Source organism: Corythoichthys intestinalis, chromosome 3 (assembly GCF_030265065.1).
Source record: "Corythoichthys intestinalis isolate RoL2023-P3 chromosome 3, ASM3026506v1, whole genome shotgun sequence".
NCBI lineage: Eukaryota > Metazoa > Chordata > Actinopteri > Syngnathiformes > Syngnathidae > Corythoichthys > Corythoichthys intestinalis.
In genome coordinates, this window is record NC_080397.1 from 24,137,887 (window position 1) to 24,154,154 (window position 16,268).

The 16,268-nt window shown below is 38.5% G+C and overlaps 2 protein-coding genes across 9 annotated transcripts in view; one reads left to right on the forward strand and one right to left on the reverse strand.

Moving 5' to 3' along the window:
* Window positions 1-10,544, reverse strand: part of plat (plasminogen activator, tissue) — a 28,792-nt gene extending 18,248 nt beyond the window's left edge. For 3 of the 5 annotated variants that reach the window (XM_057831082.1, XM_057831080.1, XM_057831078.1), the window contains exon 1: window positions 3,069-3,205. In XM_057831082.1, coding sequence (XP_057687065.1) covers window positions 3,069-3,071 — 3 coding nt within the window. In that variant the 5' untranslated portion in view covers window positions 3,072-3,205. Of the gene's footprint in view, window positions 1-3,068; window positions 3,206-10,397 lie in introns of those variants that run through there. The other 2 variants (XM_057831081.1, XM_057831079.1) reach the window with 1 other exon arrangement.
* ikbkb (inhibitor of nuclear factor kappa B kinase subunit beta) overlaps window positions 7,283-16,268 on the forward strand; it is a 94,116-nt gene continuing 85,130 nt past the window's right edge. The window contains exons 1-2 of one of the 4 annotated variants that reach the window (XM_057831074.1): window positions 13,660-13,711; window positions 15,224-15,309. The gene's annotated coding sequence lies outside the window, so the exon portion shown is untranslated. Of the gene's footprint in view, window positions 7,568-13,599; window positions 13,712-15,223; window positions 15,310-16,268 lie in introns of those variants that run through there. The other 3 variants (XM_057831073.1, XR_009062673.1, XM_057831076.1) reach the window with 3 other exon arrangements.

A 16,268-nucleotide genomic window follows, 5' to 3' on the forward strand; every position in this document is an offset into this window, starting at 1 on the left:
AGGATATCGGCTTTGTGTTCATCCATACAGGCTCAAGTTTCACACTGAGTAAGTATAAATATTGATAAATTATTTCATAATTAAATATGCTGTACAGAAAGTAATTTTGGAACATTTTTTGTTTGTGGTGTGCCGCGAGATTTTTTCCAATGTAAAAACGTGCCGTGACACAGAAAAGGTTGTGTGTCACTCCAAAATAATTGAATTAGGACTAAAAATCTACAGAAAAGAAACATCACCAGTTCAAAGAACATGAATGTCCACTAGTGGAGAAAAAAACATTTCCTAAAATGAAATTAAAACAATCATATCTGTGGTTTTCCGTAGACTATTGGTGCCAAATGAAAACGGGGAGAGAGGTTGAAATCAAGGCTTTCCAGTAATGTTGAGGGCCGCACTCATAGAGTTTATTTTTCACGGTGATTTCAAGACACAACGGTTGGACAAGCTGGCATAATCGTAGGACCTCCAACTGCAAGCTTGTGTGTGGTTAAGTGACTGTATTGTTACATCTGATTGTTATAATGGAGTCTAATTATTATTGTTGAAACGTCTCATTGGTCAAAGTGGTAGAGCCATCGTTGGCATCTCTGGCAAAAATAAAATCTAATACTGTATATAGATTAAAGAGGGAAAATGTAACGACTCGAGTGTAGCCCAAAGTAGCAGAGTAATAGTAGCGTTTCTTCACAACAAATCTATTCAAGTAAAAGTATAAAGTATGGAGTGGTAAAACTATTCTTACAAGTAAATTTTTCTCAAAAAGTTACTCATGTAAATATAACGGAGTAAATGTAACGCATGACTACCCACTTCTAGTTTACATTCTCATGTGGATGGGAAGAAATTAATCAGGATGTTGACTCAAAGACCCTAAGGGTCCTTGTTGAACCAATGCTGTGGAATTACTAGTGAGGTAACAATTGCAGGAATAATATTTGGACAATTGTAGCTTGTATTCTGTGTTTCCTTTGTGGCTTCCTTCCTGCATACCTACACCAGTGTCCGATGGGGCTACTGGGAGGAAAGGGCGGAACAAGTCAGGGGGGAAGTGTGGACTTGAATCCTTGAGTCACACAAGAATTCATAAAACTCAGTGCAGGAAAGTTGGATGATGAGTTTGGACTTTTCAGTTTATGATTTTATTCATGATCACATCTGCAGGAGCCTGTTTTGTTGTCTCACCTGCTGCTTTTTCACTACACCTTGCTTAAAGCCCAAAACACAAGTTACACAACAATATGCTTTGCCTATGTTACTCTGTATTTGGAAGCACGGGGTTAGTCAAGGTGGAGAGAATAATCCAGTTGCAAATTTTAAATGCAAAATATTAGGGCTTCTGCCAGAATACAAGAATGTCAGGAAAAGCCTTTGAGAACATCATAAATGTATTTGGAGTAAACCTAGTTTCATCCACAAATTATGATATTTATTTTTTAACACTTCGAGGGTAAAAAAAAACAAAAAAAACATTTTAGAGTGTTACTTTGGGCCGTTTAGTTTTTATTAATATTATTTCAAATTATATTAAATATTAATTTAATATAATAATATGATTTATTTTGGGCTCAAATGCTACCTCATTGGCTGCATTTGACAGCAATGGTCAAAATGGATTGGACGTCTTTCGCGGTTAATGGCAACCCATTGCATTAATATCTAGCATTTAAACAGGGGGTTGTAGTCTGTTTACACCCACTGTACTGTACAGTTCAGTACAGTACTGTACAGTACAACTTCCTCCTAATTCTTAGAATGCCAGCACAGCTCAATTCAGCAGAAAACCACTTGTTTACAACAAGCAGAGACCTCAATTGTCAGCCGACAATCTAACGTTTATGTAAAATTCCTTATTCAATAAAGCAACAGTGAAGTAAGGACCGCAAAGGAAATGAGCAGAGAGCAGAAGGGGAAGCCTGGAGGAGGAAAACGTCAACTCTTATTTGCCTTTTTCACGCTCAAGGAAGAGATAATCTAATGTAGATTTCCTCTTGTGCCCCACCCTTTTCAATGCGTGTAAATATGACACGTTACTGCGTGCAGAAGAGCAGCTGGTAAATCTCAAGTGCACTGTTTGCATGTGTGAGTCACGCAGGGGCAGGTGGCGCTGCTTGTTGAGATTTTTTAAACGAAATGAAAAAAAAATTGTTGCATGTCACCTCTTCTAGTCATGGATACACAATGGTCTGGGCTTCCCTGCTTAAAGCTGCTGCCCCCGCGACCGACCCCAGATTAAGCGGTAGATAATGGATGGATGGATGGTATCGGCTTTTTGGAGTTGGACAATATCGAGATATCGGTTATCAGTTAAAAAGTCATTATTGGACAACTCTCATTATTATACTGTACTATATCCTGTTACATGCCCATATTAGGCCAAAACAATACACATAAATAATCTACAGAAATTAAACCTCACTCTTCCAAAGAGCATGAGTGCCTTCTAGCAACATATTTCGTACCATGAAATTAAAACGATCATATCTACAGTTTTCCGTGTTATATCGGGTCCAAATAAAAACTGGGAGAGAGGTTAAAAGCCATGCTTTCGATTAATTTTGACTTCGTCAAAAAGTTTAATTTTTATGAAGCTGTAAAGACACCACTTGAGTGAACACGCTGGCGTAATCATAAAACTAAAATTTAAAATGTAAAAAGAAGCGATACGTGTAACAACTCTAATGTTGCCCAAAGTAGTGAAGTAAGAGTATTTTTTCCCCCCTACAAATCTACTCTACTAATACTCTACTTTACTCTATCTAATCTTTCTCAAAAACCTCCTCAAGTAAATGTAACTGAGTATATGTAACGCGTAACTACTGCCTAACTCTGCACCCCAAGTTTATATAGCTGCAAAACATACATGGCTGATCCCTTAATCTTGGAAAAGTATTCATTCTCTTCTGTCTGCCGACTCACCTTCTCCGCTTGACTGGGTGCATAGAAAACAGAGCTGTGTTTTCATATCACCAAGTCCAGACATACATGCACACACACATAAAGACTATGAAAACAATTAATTGCAATATGATCTTCTCCCTTCTGTATTAAAGCAGTCACACTCTCACCATTAAAAGGACGGTCCACTTTCCAGTTCGTGCATAAAATAAAGTGAAAAACAGAAAAAGGCCCTTCCAAACCCCCCAAACTGAACCTCACAGACTCACACGACAACAAACTATAGTTTCCTTTTTTTTCCCTTTTGCGCAGCTGTGCGGCTTAGCTGTCCTAACCCGTCAGCTGAAAACATGTGTTTCCTGTTCGAAAACTGGCTGTGAAACACATATCAAGCCGTGCAACATACAAACAGGCTCGCATCAGACATGAACACATGTGGCTCCCTCCCTTTTTGGACCCTGTGATATCTCGTGGACGTGAGGCCCTGCTTTGCTTAGTTCACAGCTTCGAAATGCTTAGTTCCAAAGCTCAGGGACAAGAAGTTGTAGTATCCCACTTTAATGACTTCTAAGAGTGCTAATGCAGTCATTGCAGAAATCAAGTCTATTCTTGCTTTGGGAAATTTGAAATGTGTTCCATTGTTAATAGGGCTTGAGGATGATGCGGTTTATTTAGTAGGTCAAACAGGAGTGGAAGAAGTGAAACAATGTATCTTAAAAGGATCAGAAGCCAGACTGTGAATCACAACATCGCCACATTTGTAGGGCAAACACGTGCAGCTGAGGAGACAAAGACGCTCAGCTGTATACACAACATGTAGAAGGAAGGCTCTCTTGGAATTGTTGTTTAGTACTATACATTTTTACAAAAGCCTCATCAACCTTTTCAAGCATATACAGTGGGGCAAATAAGTATTTAGTCCACCACTAATTGTGCAAGTTCTCCCACTTGAAAATATTAGAGAGGCCTGTAATTGTCAACATGGGTAAACCTTAACCATGAGAGACAGAATGTGGAAAAAACCCCAGAAAATCACATTGTTTGATTTCTAAAGAATTTATTTGCTAATCGTGGTGGAAAATAAGTATTTGGTCAATACCAAAAGTTCATCTCAATACTTTGTTATGTACCCTTTGTTGGCAATAACGGAGGCCAAACGTTTTCTGTAACTCTTCACGAGCTTTTCACACACTGTTGCTGGTATTTTGGCCCATTCCTCCATGCAGATCACCTCTAGAGCAGTGATGTTTTGGGGCTGTCGTTGGGAAACACGGACTTTCAACTCCCTCCACAGATTTTCTATGGGGTTGAGATCTGGAGACTGGCTAAGCCAATCCAGGACCTTGAAATGCTTCTTACGAAGCCACTCCTTTGTTGCCCTGGCTGTGTGTTTGGGATCATTGTCATGCTGAAAGACCATGCCACGTCTCATCTTCAATGCCCTTGCTGATGGAAGGAGATTTTCACTCAAAATCTCTTGATACATGGCCCCATTCATTCTTTCCTTTACACAGATCAATCGTCCTGGTCCCTTTGCAGAAAAACAGCCCCAAAGCATGATGTTTCCACCCCCATGCTTCACAGTGGGTATGGTGTTCTTCGGATGCAATTCAGTATTCTTTCTCCTCCAAACACGAGAACCTGACCATAACACATTCTCCCAGTCCTCTTCTGGATCATCCAAATGCTCTCTAGCGAAACGCAGATGGGCCTGGACGTGTACTTTCTTCAGCAGGGGGACACGTCTGGCAGTGCAGGATTTGAGTCCATGGCGGCGCATTGTGTTACTGATAGTAGCTTTTATTACTGTGGTCCCAGCTCTCTGTAGGTCATTCACTAGGTCCCCCTGTGTGGTTCTGGGATTTTTGCTCACCGTTCTTATTATCATTTTGACGCCACGGGATGAGCTCTTGCATGGAGCCCCAGATCGAGGGAGATTATCAGTGGTCTTGTATGTCTTCCATTTTCTAATAATTGCTCGCACAGTTGATTTCTTCACACCAAGCATTTTACCTATTGCAGATTCAGTCTTCCCAGCCTGGTGCAGGTCTACAATTTTGTCTCTGGTGTCCTTCGACAGCTCTTTGGTCTTGGCCATAGTGGAGTTTGGAGTGTGACTGACTGAGATTGTGGACAGGTGTCTTTTCGGTAGATAATGAGTTAAAACAGGTGCCATTAATACAAGTAACGAGTGGAGCCTCATTAGACCTCGTTAGAAGAAGTTAGACCTCACTGACAGCCAGAAATTTTGCTTGTTTGTAGGTGACCAAATACTTATTTTCCACTCTAATTTGGAAATAAATTCTTTAAAAATCAAACAATGGGATTTTCTGTTTTTTTTTCCACATTCTGTCTCTCATGGTTGAGGTTTACCAATGTTGACAATTACAGACGTCTCTAATCTTTTCAAGTAGGAGAACTTCCACAATTATTGGTTGACTAAATACTTATTTGCCCCACTGTACTGTATCCTGCACATCAAAGTTTGATGATTTTTAGGATTCAAAATGAAGTGCGAGTTCCTCTTCATACTTGTTCATGAAATTATTTGTATTGATTTCTATGTTGCTTTGACTATTTTCCGTGAGTTCACATTTGCAAGCAAGTGCAACGACGACAGAGCACCAAGGTTGTGAGAGATGGAGGTGAGACATTCTTGTCTTCCAGTAATGAGAATAAAATGTGGAAGCCTAAAACGGTGAGAACTTGCAAGGAACATACTTGCAATTTCTGTGCTAAAAGTCTAATCCTAGGATTGACCGTGTCATCATGGGATGTTGCCAAATTAGGCTATTTTCAAAGACTCGGAGACTGGGAGAAAAATGCGCTGATCAGAGTGGATCAAATTTGGGCTACTTCTGACAAAAATTTGATTAGTTTTAAACTCAACTTGAAGTTCAGCTACATTGCTTTCTTACAGCAGCATCTTCTTTGCACTACTTATATTTGGAATTTTAGCGCTATTAAGCCCACGGAGCTATGAACTGCATGTCATTTCTGATTTGGAAGTACAATTCAACAAAATAATTCTAAAAATGGCATTACAACGAAATGCGTTTGTTTGAGACACCTGTACTATATTAATGTAATAAAAACATTTAAGAAAAGAAAAACAGAATTTGTGCATTAAAGTGTCAGTTAATGTATATTTAAATGAACATACCGTACTGGCACGAATATAAGACGATGTTTTTTGCATTGAAATAAGCCTGAAAAAGAGGGGGTTGTCTTATATTCGCGGTCTAGACAGTATACCCATTAACGACGCTAGATGGCGCCAGATATGATTGAAGCGATGTTCTGTCATGAGAGATCTCAGCTACTCTCCCCATTCACGACGCTAGATGGCGCCAGATATCATTGAAGTGATGTTCTGTCATGATGGATCTCAGCTACTCTTATTTCATTGCAATGTTTTTCCTTATTCAGATTTGTTTCAAGACTATAGTTACAGTTAGACTTCACTTTGATGGTTAATGCAGTTATTGCAATTTTGTTGTTTTATCACAATAGATTGGTTTATTTACATTTCAAAAACCAGAAGCCATTCATTTACCAATGTGATTGCACTTTAGTTTACATATTTAAATGTTCAGATGTTAAGATTTGAATGAGGCAAAATAACATGCTTTTTCTCTCGACTATATTGTTATAATCATTTGTTTCGGATGTACTGTGATAATTTTCTGTAAAAAAATTAATTTGGTGTTCAAAAAGTCTTTTTTCAAAGTTGAGTCTTGAAAAAGAGGGGGTCGGCTTATCATCAGGGCCGTCTTATATTCGGGCCAATACGGTAATACAATAGTTTGAACCTTTTCTAAGATGAACTACATCTCCCATGATGCTCAATGGCGAAACGGAAATAATTGCTCTACGTTGTGTCTCCCACTGTTGATTTATTTGTTTTCTGGTTATGATATCAAAATATAGATTGAGTTGTATTAGTAAAAGATCTTAGTTGTCATTTGGGCCGTTTTATATTCAACTGGGCGGGTTTTACACTATGACTTTCCCATCTGGCAACCATGCATTGGACCAAACATTAACTGTAAAATGAGGAACTAGCACAGGAAACTACTGTATGGTGGGTATTGTGTTGGGTTCACAGCCTTACTCTCTACACTTGCTTTTGTCCAACAGATCATAACATGTTTTTGAACCTGTTCGGCCTGCTGAATTCACTAAAGGGTCAGTTTGACCATTGTTACTTTACACTGCGCTACAATACTGTATGCTATGTCAGAATGCTACTTAGCAGGCATTATTCATTCTTCACACTCACTCAGGAAGGGGGGCGGGGGCATTGGTGCATGCTTCAAAGCTTTGTAAAAGTCCCACAGAACATAAAGCTGCATTGTTGCCTTCAAGCTTTCCCCCAGTGTGAGGCCTTCAAAATGTGAAAACATCCCCTCTTCCCCCAGTGTGAGGCCTTCAAAACGTGAAAACGCCCGCCGCACACAGAGGGACAGGTAAACAAGAGGCAAGAGGGGAAAAGTGAGAATGAGACAGCTCGTGAAAAGAGATGAAAGGGAGAGTGAGGAGAGAGAAAGGGAAGAAATGCAACATGGGACAAAAATCCCCAGAGATCAGCGTGAAGAGAATGAGTCGCCCTGAGTCATCCCATCTCCCAGGACTGAACTAGAACAGATGAGGGCATTGATGGTGCTTGGTGAGCACACAATCTCTGAATTCTGTAGTATTTTTTGTCTTGATAGCATTATAGAAAGTCTTAAGGTGTTAAATTGCTGACTTAGTGAGTCACTGACATCATTAACGCAAGTGACCACAGTGCCTGGAATGCAGATAGAAGCGCTATATTGGCTCACCATGCAAAAGTGCACAATATCAGCAAATTATCTGTTTAAAATGTGCTTCCGCAGTGGAGAGAATACCAAAGAATGCAGGAGACTCAATCAGACTCTCTAAGAGGCTGAGGCAATTTGTAATTTTGCAGAAAAATCTCAAGATGCCATTAAACAACTATAGAACCAAATCAATTTACAGGGAGTCCTGGGGTTACGATGTACTCAAGCTACGACGTTACAACTTTACGACGTCGCTGTCTCATCCGCCATTAGGTTCCCCTGCACCATAGCTTCTGTTTAGCTAGTGCATAGTGCTTGTGTGTTTGCCCTCCTTTTTTCACATTATGGCCTTAGGTTTAGCAGAAAGAATAGCAATTACCAGGGAATGCTTAACCGAGGAAGGTGAGAGAGACCGACACACATCGATAAATATATGCTGTGACCAGACCAAATTTAAACTGTCGCGCGAAAATGCCAAATTCGTTGCCAAATGCAGTTTTGTGTTCACAAAAACCTTACTTCGCCAATAGTCAGAAGCCAAACAATGTCCGGTTCAAGTAACCTAAAAATAAGGACAGTAACGTAACAAATTGGGTTGCATGTATTGCCTGGAAGTCCAGACTCACCGCTGTTCCAGCGATAGAGTCTGGCGACCGTTCCGCGGATCAAAATCCCAGGGCAAAGCAGGCCACAGCAAACAGACAGCGGAGTGGACCAATCAGCGATGGGCGGACGTGATGTTGGTAAAGCGACAAGAAACTCTAGCGCGAGGAAGTAAACATACAAGGAGAGCGGAGAACAGAGTTTATTCAACATGGCTAGAGCGAGCCAGACTGTTGTGAATGACTTGTATTGAGTGTTTTTGGTCATTTAAAACTGAATTTACCGCGGATTGGAACATATTCTTGGGTCTCCCGTTCGCCATCCGTGTTGTTTTGGAGAAGACTTCCGACGCGCAAGAGTGACGTTGCTCGTTAAGAACACGTCACGCAAATAAAGAAATCTGATTGCACGGATACTTCCATTCTTGCTCGAGAGGCCAATGAGGAGCTGGGTCCCTGAAAAATACAGGGCGAACAGTCTGGCCGTGCCGGCAATTACATGTATGCTTCAGATCGCAACGCTGATCTGTTGAGTGCTGTGTTTTCTGGGCTGTCACTAAACGCACCGCGTTTCGGACTGAAGTTAGAGAGGTGGGGATGATTGAGTTGGCGAGATGATTTATGTTGGTGTTGGCTATGGTCTATGTAGTAATGTTCTGTGCTTTCGGTTGCAAATAAATCATTAAAAAACCTAACTCCCCATAAAGTATTTTGGCATAAACCTAAACGTTAACTTGGCTAAAATTCAGGTTACATCGCAAGCATAGGAATGGAACTCGGTCGTAACTCGAGCACTCCCTGTGCTTGTAGAGATAGAGTGGGTAATAAGACAAGTAGAATCCTATCAAAACATTTTCCACCATTAATGTGACAAGATAGATGGACTGAATGATATGGAAATATGAGAAAATGTTGCTTGAAAAAAAATGTTCAAAATTTTAATGCGAAAGCACTTATCGACCCTACGTATGGAAAACTACTTGCTAGTTGCATGCACAGTGATCCCTCGTTTTTCGAGGTTAATGGGGATCAGAATCCGCCGCGATAGGTGAAAAACCACAAAATAGCGCCCTGCCCCCCTAACCCCCAAAAAGCAAAAACATTTTGTGTTTGTGTGTGTGTGTGTGGGGGGGGGTCAATGTAGTTATTTAGATTTGTCATTATAAAGAGATACAAATAAGACATTTTTCACTTTTTTCCCAAAGTATAATTAATTTTTTTATGTATATATACATTCTCATAAATTGGTTTTAAGCACTTCAAATGTAATAATTATGATAAGTTTTAAACATGTTACTGTCTCACCAAATTATTTAGAAACAAAAATAAAGTAGAAAAATGTCTGTCTTTATTAAATGCTTCATTGAGTGAGTCCACTCAAATCCGATCAAGCTGCTCACTTACACACAATGAGTTGCCACAGCAACTGTTCAACAAGTTAAACAATGATTGAGGCATGCGGCGCTTTAAAGTTTCAGCTTACAAGCGCTCTGTCAAGATTCACCCTTAACGTCTGTCATTCATTATTAACTTTATTAAGCAGCTCCAGTTTACTGCCTGACCAAGAAAAGCGGCAGGAGCGAGCGTGAGACTACGTGATTGGATCTGGATAGCTCTATAAAATACATTTATTTATTAATTTTTTCATTGAAAAAAAATTGTGACGGACTGAGGGGCGCGAAGTTTGAAGCGTGGTATAGCGAGGGATCACTGTATCTGAAATACATTATAGAATGTTTATGACCCTAATAGAAAATCACCTTTACAAAATGAAACACATGGTGAAGGCGATATTATAGTATTATAGACTATATTATGCTTTAGATTTAATTTATGTTGGATTAACTCTATATATACCGTAAACAAATTTAAATCAACATTTATATGATGTATTATTTGGCAACATAAGTTATACAGAATTAAATCTATGTAAAGCAACAAATTTACAACTGTAAATCATAACAATATAGATCTTAGATCTGCCCCAAATCCAACATTTTATATGCAGTAATTATCATGAAAAAATGAAAAACAAAAAGTTTTAAAAATATTTCATTAGGGATGTGCATGTACAAAGAAAGGGAGCTCTTACCAAAAATGGAGAGACGGTGTTGATGATGGGATCTTGGATGAAGGTCTCGTTGGGACTGAGCTACTCCGGCCGTTGCGCTCACTTTTTAAGGCTCCGTGTAGGGAGGAGAGACAGCAAGAGAGGAAAGCGAGGAGTACAGAGGAGAGATGCGGAGAGGGGGAGAGAGGAGTTGTGACCTCAGCAGGGAAACACTCCTACTCTACTGGCCCGCTCGTGACGATGCATTCGAAAGGGAGGGAGGAGCACAAGCATAGTAAAGGCCCCACTTAAAGAAAATATGTCTCCTAATCTCTTTACATTGACGTCACAAATCGCAAATGAATATGTAGACCATTAAGAAAAAAAGACTATATTTAATCTCCGGAGCTTTAAGAGACATAAGTATGACATAATGAGCAAATTGTTTCAACATCGTTCGCTTCAGTTTGAGCACAGCCAGTCAACACATATGGAGTAATGATGTAATATTGTGATGATTAAAAAAATGTTTGCTCATTTGTTTTGCTTCCTGGAAATTTCAATTCATTTTCTTGGAGAAATGATGATTTGTTCAGAAGCTGGTTTGAAAGAACTACCAGAAAGTAGCATTAATTGCTGCCATTGACGGCAATGGATGTCCAATCTATTTTGTTTTAGATGGGTATCTAAATTTGGCGTTATTCAGGTAGACAGACAGCAAACAAGACAAATTTGAGCTTCTTTGAAGTTCTTTACTTGACTTCCTTCACTTTTTCCACTTTTTGATTTTTTTTGTTTTTTTGTAAAGCTGTTACACAAACATACAGTAAGTAGAACTATAAGCAAAATGACAAAAATTTTGACTGTTACCTCCCTTGGATGTGGCACTCGCAGCACCACAATAAAACAAACAAAACAAATGGAGTTTAAAGGTCTAACTACCGTATTCGAAATTATTTGTAAATTTGGTAAATTGAATAAACTTAACATGTACAATAAAAGCTTAACTGCTATCAAATATACTTTTTTAAATTCTCTTAACAAATCTTTCACACACAAATTTTCCCCAAAAACTGCTACAATTGTATGAAAAAGTATCGGAACCTTTTGGAATTTCTCACATTTCTGCATAAAATCACCAACAAATGTGATCTTTTTTTTTTTTTTTTTTTTTTCAAAATCACACAGATGAAAAAATGTCTGCTTTAACTAAAACCACCCAAACATGTATAGGTTTTCATATTTTAATGAGAATAGTATGCAAACAAGCAAACAATGACAGAAGGGAGAAAAATAAGTAAGTGAACCATCACATTTAATATTTTGTGCCCCCCCCCCCCACCCCCGCCCCCCTTGGCCCATTCTTATCTACAAAACTGCTGTAGTTCAGACAGATGCATCTCAATGGGGTTCAAGTCTGAACTTTGACTTGGCCACTCCAGAATGTGTATTTTGTTCTGCGAACATTAAACGGGCAACAATGTTTTTTTAGACAGCAGTGGCTTCCTCCGTGGAGTCCTCTCATGAACACCATTCTTGGCCATAGTGTTACATATTTAGCTGACGTGTGCACAAAGATACTGGACTGTGCCGGTGATGTCTGTAAGTCTTTAGCAGACACTCTAGGGTTCTTTTTTTTACCTCTCTGAGTATTCTGTGCTAAACACTTGGCGTCATCTTTGGTGGACGGCCACTCATTGGGAAAGAAGCAAAAGTGCCAAAATCTCTCCATTTGTAGACAACTTCTCTGACTGTCGATTGATGAACATCCAGACTTTTAGAGATGGTTTTGTACCCCTTCCCAGCTTTATACAAATCAACAATCCTGGTCTTCAGACAGTTCTTTTGACCGAGCCATGATGCATATCAGACAATACTTCTCATCAAGACAATTCTTACCAGGTGTGTGTTTTATAGTGGGCAGGGCAGCTTTAAACTACCCATCAGTGATTGGGCACAGACCTGACTTAAGTTGTTTGGTAAAAATTGGTTTCAATTGCTCTTTCAAGTCTCCATAGGCAGAGGGTTCACTTACTTATTTTTCCCCTTTCTGTCATTTTTTGCATGCTATCCTCATTAAAATATGAAAACCTATAAATGTTTGGGTGGTTTTAGTTAAAGCAGACACTGTTTTTACATCCATTACACACCATTCTATCGAAATTAATTGTCGAAGCAGCAAAACTGAATTAAAAGCTTTTTTCTAATCGAATTACTTGAAAGATATTTTATTGTGTAAAACAACTTTGATGGAAGAGGTGGTTTGAATGCATCTGTTTTAAATTAGAACTCCATTTTCATGATGAACCAGTTGACAAAGATTACATTTCTTGTGTTTGACGCAAGATGTAAGTTTTGAAGAATATAATCCTGGCACAAAACCAGATAATAGGCTAATCTTTTGGAATTATTTATTTAAAATGAAATATTGCAGTGCAGTTCAACAGCCTGTTCAACTTTCAGTTCAACTTTATTTAACTTCTTGTGTCAGATACTGTATTTACGTGACTAATTGTGCCTGAAAAATGTGAACCTTATGCACCGTGACTGGCTGTGGAACAACGAAAGGAGAAAGAGAGTGACAGATTGAACAGGCAGAGAAACAATAAAGATTGTGTGCCTATTTTATTTGTTACCTGTTTTGAGTGTATCAGCGTTCACGTGCTGTGCGTTTGTTACACAATGGCTGCGCTTTTGGGTTTAGGCCTGATTTTCTCCATTATTAGAAGAAATGAGTAGACGAAATGAACGATTTACATAACTAAATACACAATAAGATCATTTATAGCCGGTGATGTCAACTGCTCTTAGATGTCACACGCTGATTAGGGCCTCACATTTTTCCGAATGATACTGAAACAAAATCGAAAAAAGGAAGTACACAATGAATTTTAGGGAAATTGTGTACATGCAGTATCATAATGAGTTAACTGTACATTTAGTTTACATGGGTATAACGGACACTGAGCAAAACCAAAAGTAATACGTGAGCAGCAACAACAATTTTTGTTCAGTAAACCTAACATGCATGTTTGTGGATTGTGGGAGGAAGTCATATTATAAACCCACGCAAACAGAGCAGGACCTGCTAAAGCCACACTGTAAATAATGAAAACATCAGAGCTCAATTCAAAAACAATATTGGCCTTCGGTACAACTTATGGTACATTTGGAGAAACACGTTTAATTTTCTGTACTACAGGTCACGTGAGTGGCCACATGTGGGCGGAGCCGACAGGTTTTCAGGAAATCCGTCAATCAGGAAGTGAAACTTTTCGCGCAGATTTACCAGTAATGTAACTAAAGCAAGCGACTTTTACAGGTTTTAAGAGACTGCGGTGACTATCAGACAACAGGTAGGCGTCCTATATCGTCGACAAAAAGCATAATTGTGTGCCCGAAAACGGTCGTTGGAGAAGTTTAGTGATACTTTTGTGCTGTAATACAGTAACAACACACGTACGTCACTTTTCCACTCAATTTACTTGGTAGTAAATTCTCGTTACGTATCATATATTGAAGTAATGTAAAGTGCATTCAAAGTACATTTATATGCATTTGGTGTCATTCCGGACCTGTGGCTGACTTTCAGTTCAGCTTCACTCTCAGCGGCCAATTCATTAAGCATATTTCGACACTAATAATATCCAAATATCCGTATAAAAATTATGCAGAGACACTGATGCTCGTTTTTTTAATAAGACTGTCAATGTTACAAGTTATAGTACGTTTGTTGTTGTGTTTGCAATTGTCACTTTTGTACAACAGCAGTCAGTGTACGTCTGCAAACTGCAAACTCAGCAGTGTATTATTCATGTATAGTAATAAAGTGACCCCTCGTTTTTCACGGTTAATGGTGACCAGAACCCGCCGCGATAAGGGAAAAACCGCGAAGTAGCCCCCCCAATTAAAAAAAAAAAAAAAAAAGAAAAGGAAAAAAATATATATATATATATATACATATATATATATATATATATATATATATATATATATATATATATATATATATATATATATATATATATATTGTTCAATGTATTTGTTCAGGTCTATCACGGGAAAGAGATACATATAAGACATGTTTTTTTTTTTTTTTTACCTTTTTCCCCAAAGTATAATTTACTTGTATTGTAACTTGTATGTCTGTATATCTGTGTGTGTGTGTGTGTGTGTGTATATATATATATATATATATATATATATATATATATAATATATATATTAGGGCTGCAGCTATCGAATATTTTAGTAATCGAGTAATCGACTGAAAATTCTATCGATTAATCGAGTAATCGGATAAAACAAATATATTTTTAGGTGAAGAGCAATTATACATATACATGAGAAAACAAGACATTTCATCTAATCTTGAACCATTTTCAGTCACTCAATGTCTTTATTTTCGATGTATATTGTTGAAAACAGCCAACAATTGCATCTCAGGTGTAACTAGAATTAAAAAAAAAGACTAATTCACTGCTTTCACTCAAAAAACTATTAGAGCTTATTAATATATATACAGTGCTGCTCGAAAGTTTGTGAACCCCACAGCGATGGTCAGATTTTTTGTAAAAAAAAACTAAAATAACCTTATTAAATGTTAAGTTATACCCAAATCCACAATACTGACATTCCAAATAATGGACTGAAACAAAAGAAATAGTTATATTGTCATTCTTTATTTAACAAAAGTGGTTGATTTAAGAAAAACTCAGATATCATGTGTGCAAAAGTATGTGAACCCCTTCAGTTAATAGGATATTGCGCCTCCTTTTGCAGAGATTACCTCAACCAAACGGTTTCTGTAGTGACTAATCAGCCTCTCACATCTACTTTGGGGGATTTTTGCCCATTCTTCCTTGCAGAACGCAGTCAGTTGAGAGAGGTTTGATGGGCGTCTGGCATGAACTGCTCGCTTCAGGTCCCGCCACAGCATTTCAATGGGATTTAGGTCAGGACTTTGACTGGGCCAGTCCAGAACACGAATCTTCTTCTTTTTCAGCCATTCCTTGGTTGTATTGCTGGAATGCTTTTGATCATTATCATGTTGCATGATCCACCTTCTGCCAAGCTTTAACTTCAAAACAGATGGCGTCAGGTTATGTTCTAGGATTTGACAATATTCCTCAGAATTCATGATTCCCTGGACTATGTGGAGTTGTCCAGGTCCTGAGGATGAAAAGCAAGCCCAGATCTTGACATTCCCACCTCCATGCTTCACTGTTGGGAGAAGGTTCTTTTGGTGGTATGCAGTGTTGACTTTTCGCCAGACATGGCGGTTTTGGTTGTGACCAAACAGTTCAATTTTGCACCTACATCAGTTGATGAAAACTCTTTTTAATTTAGTCTCGACAACACAACTGTTAAAAAAACAAAAAAAAAACTACTGAATTGATTGATTAGGAAATCAGGTTGAAATAATAGAAAATTCCAAAATGTTGAGGGGGTTCACAAACTTTTGAGCAGCACTGTATATATCTTACCTAAAAATGCCGTTACGCTTGATAACACACATCACTTAAAAGTTAGGATTTTTTTCCCACGTGTTTCAATTGAATTTCTCTTTGTGTCAAGCCATTTTTAAGTTCTAGTTAAGTTTTAAGATTTGGAGTTTTTGCAGTGCATGATTAAGTTTTTATTTTACACCCTCATCACTCCACAATGCTATGTTATGTTAAAGCCTGTATGTAAGACACGTTGGCCACACATCGACAGTGGTCATAATTAATTGAAACCTAGCCCTCCGCAGGGCTAACGTTACGTGAGCTAGTAGCGACAGTAACGTTAATCTTATTTATTAGCGCTTAGCGCTCTTTATTAGCGCTTAGCGCTGTACTGCTTTAAGATGGCGGCTGTTTACAAACGCTGCCCAGACGCGGGCGAGTCTGTCATTTCGCATCTAGTTCAACA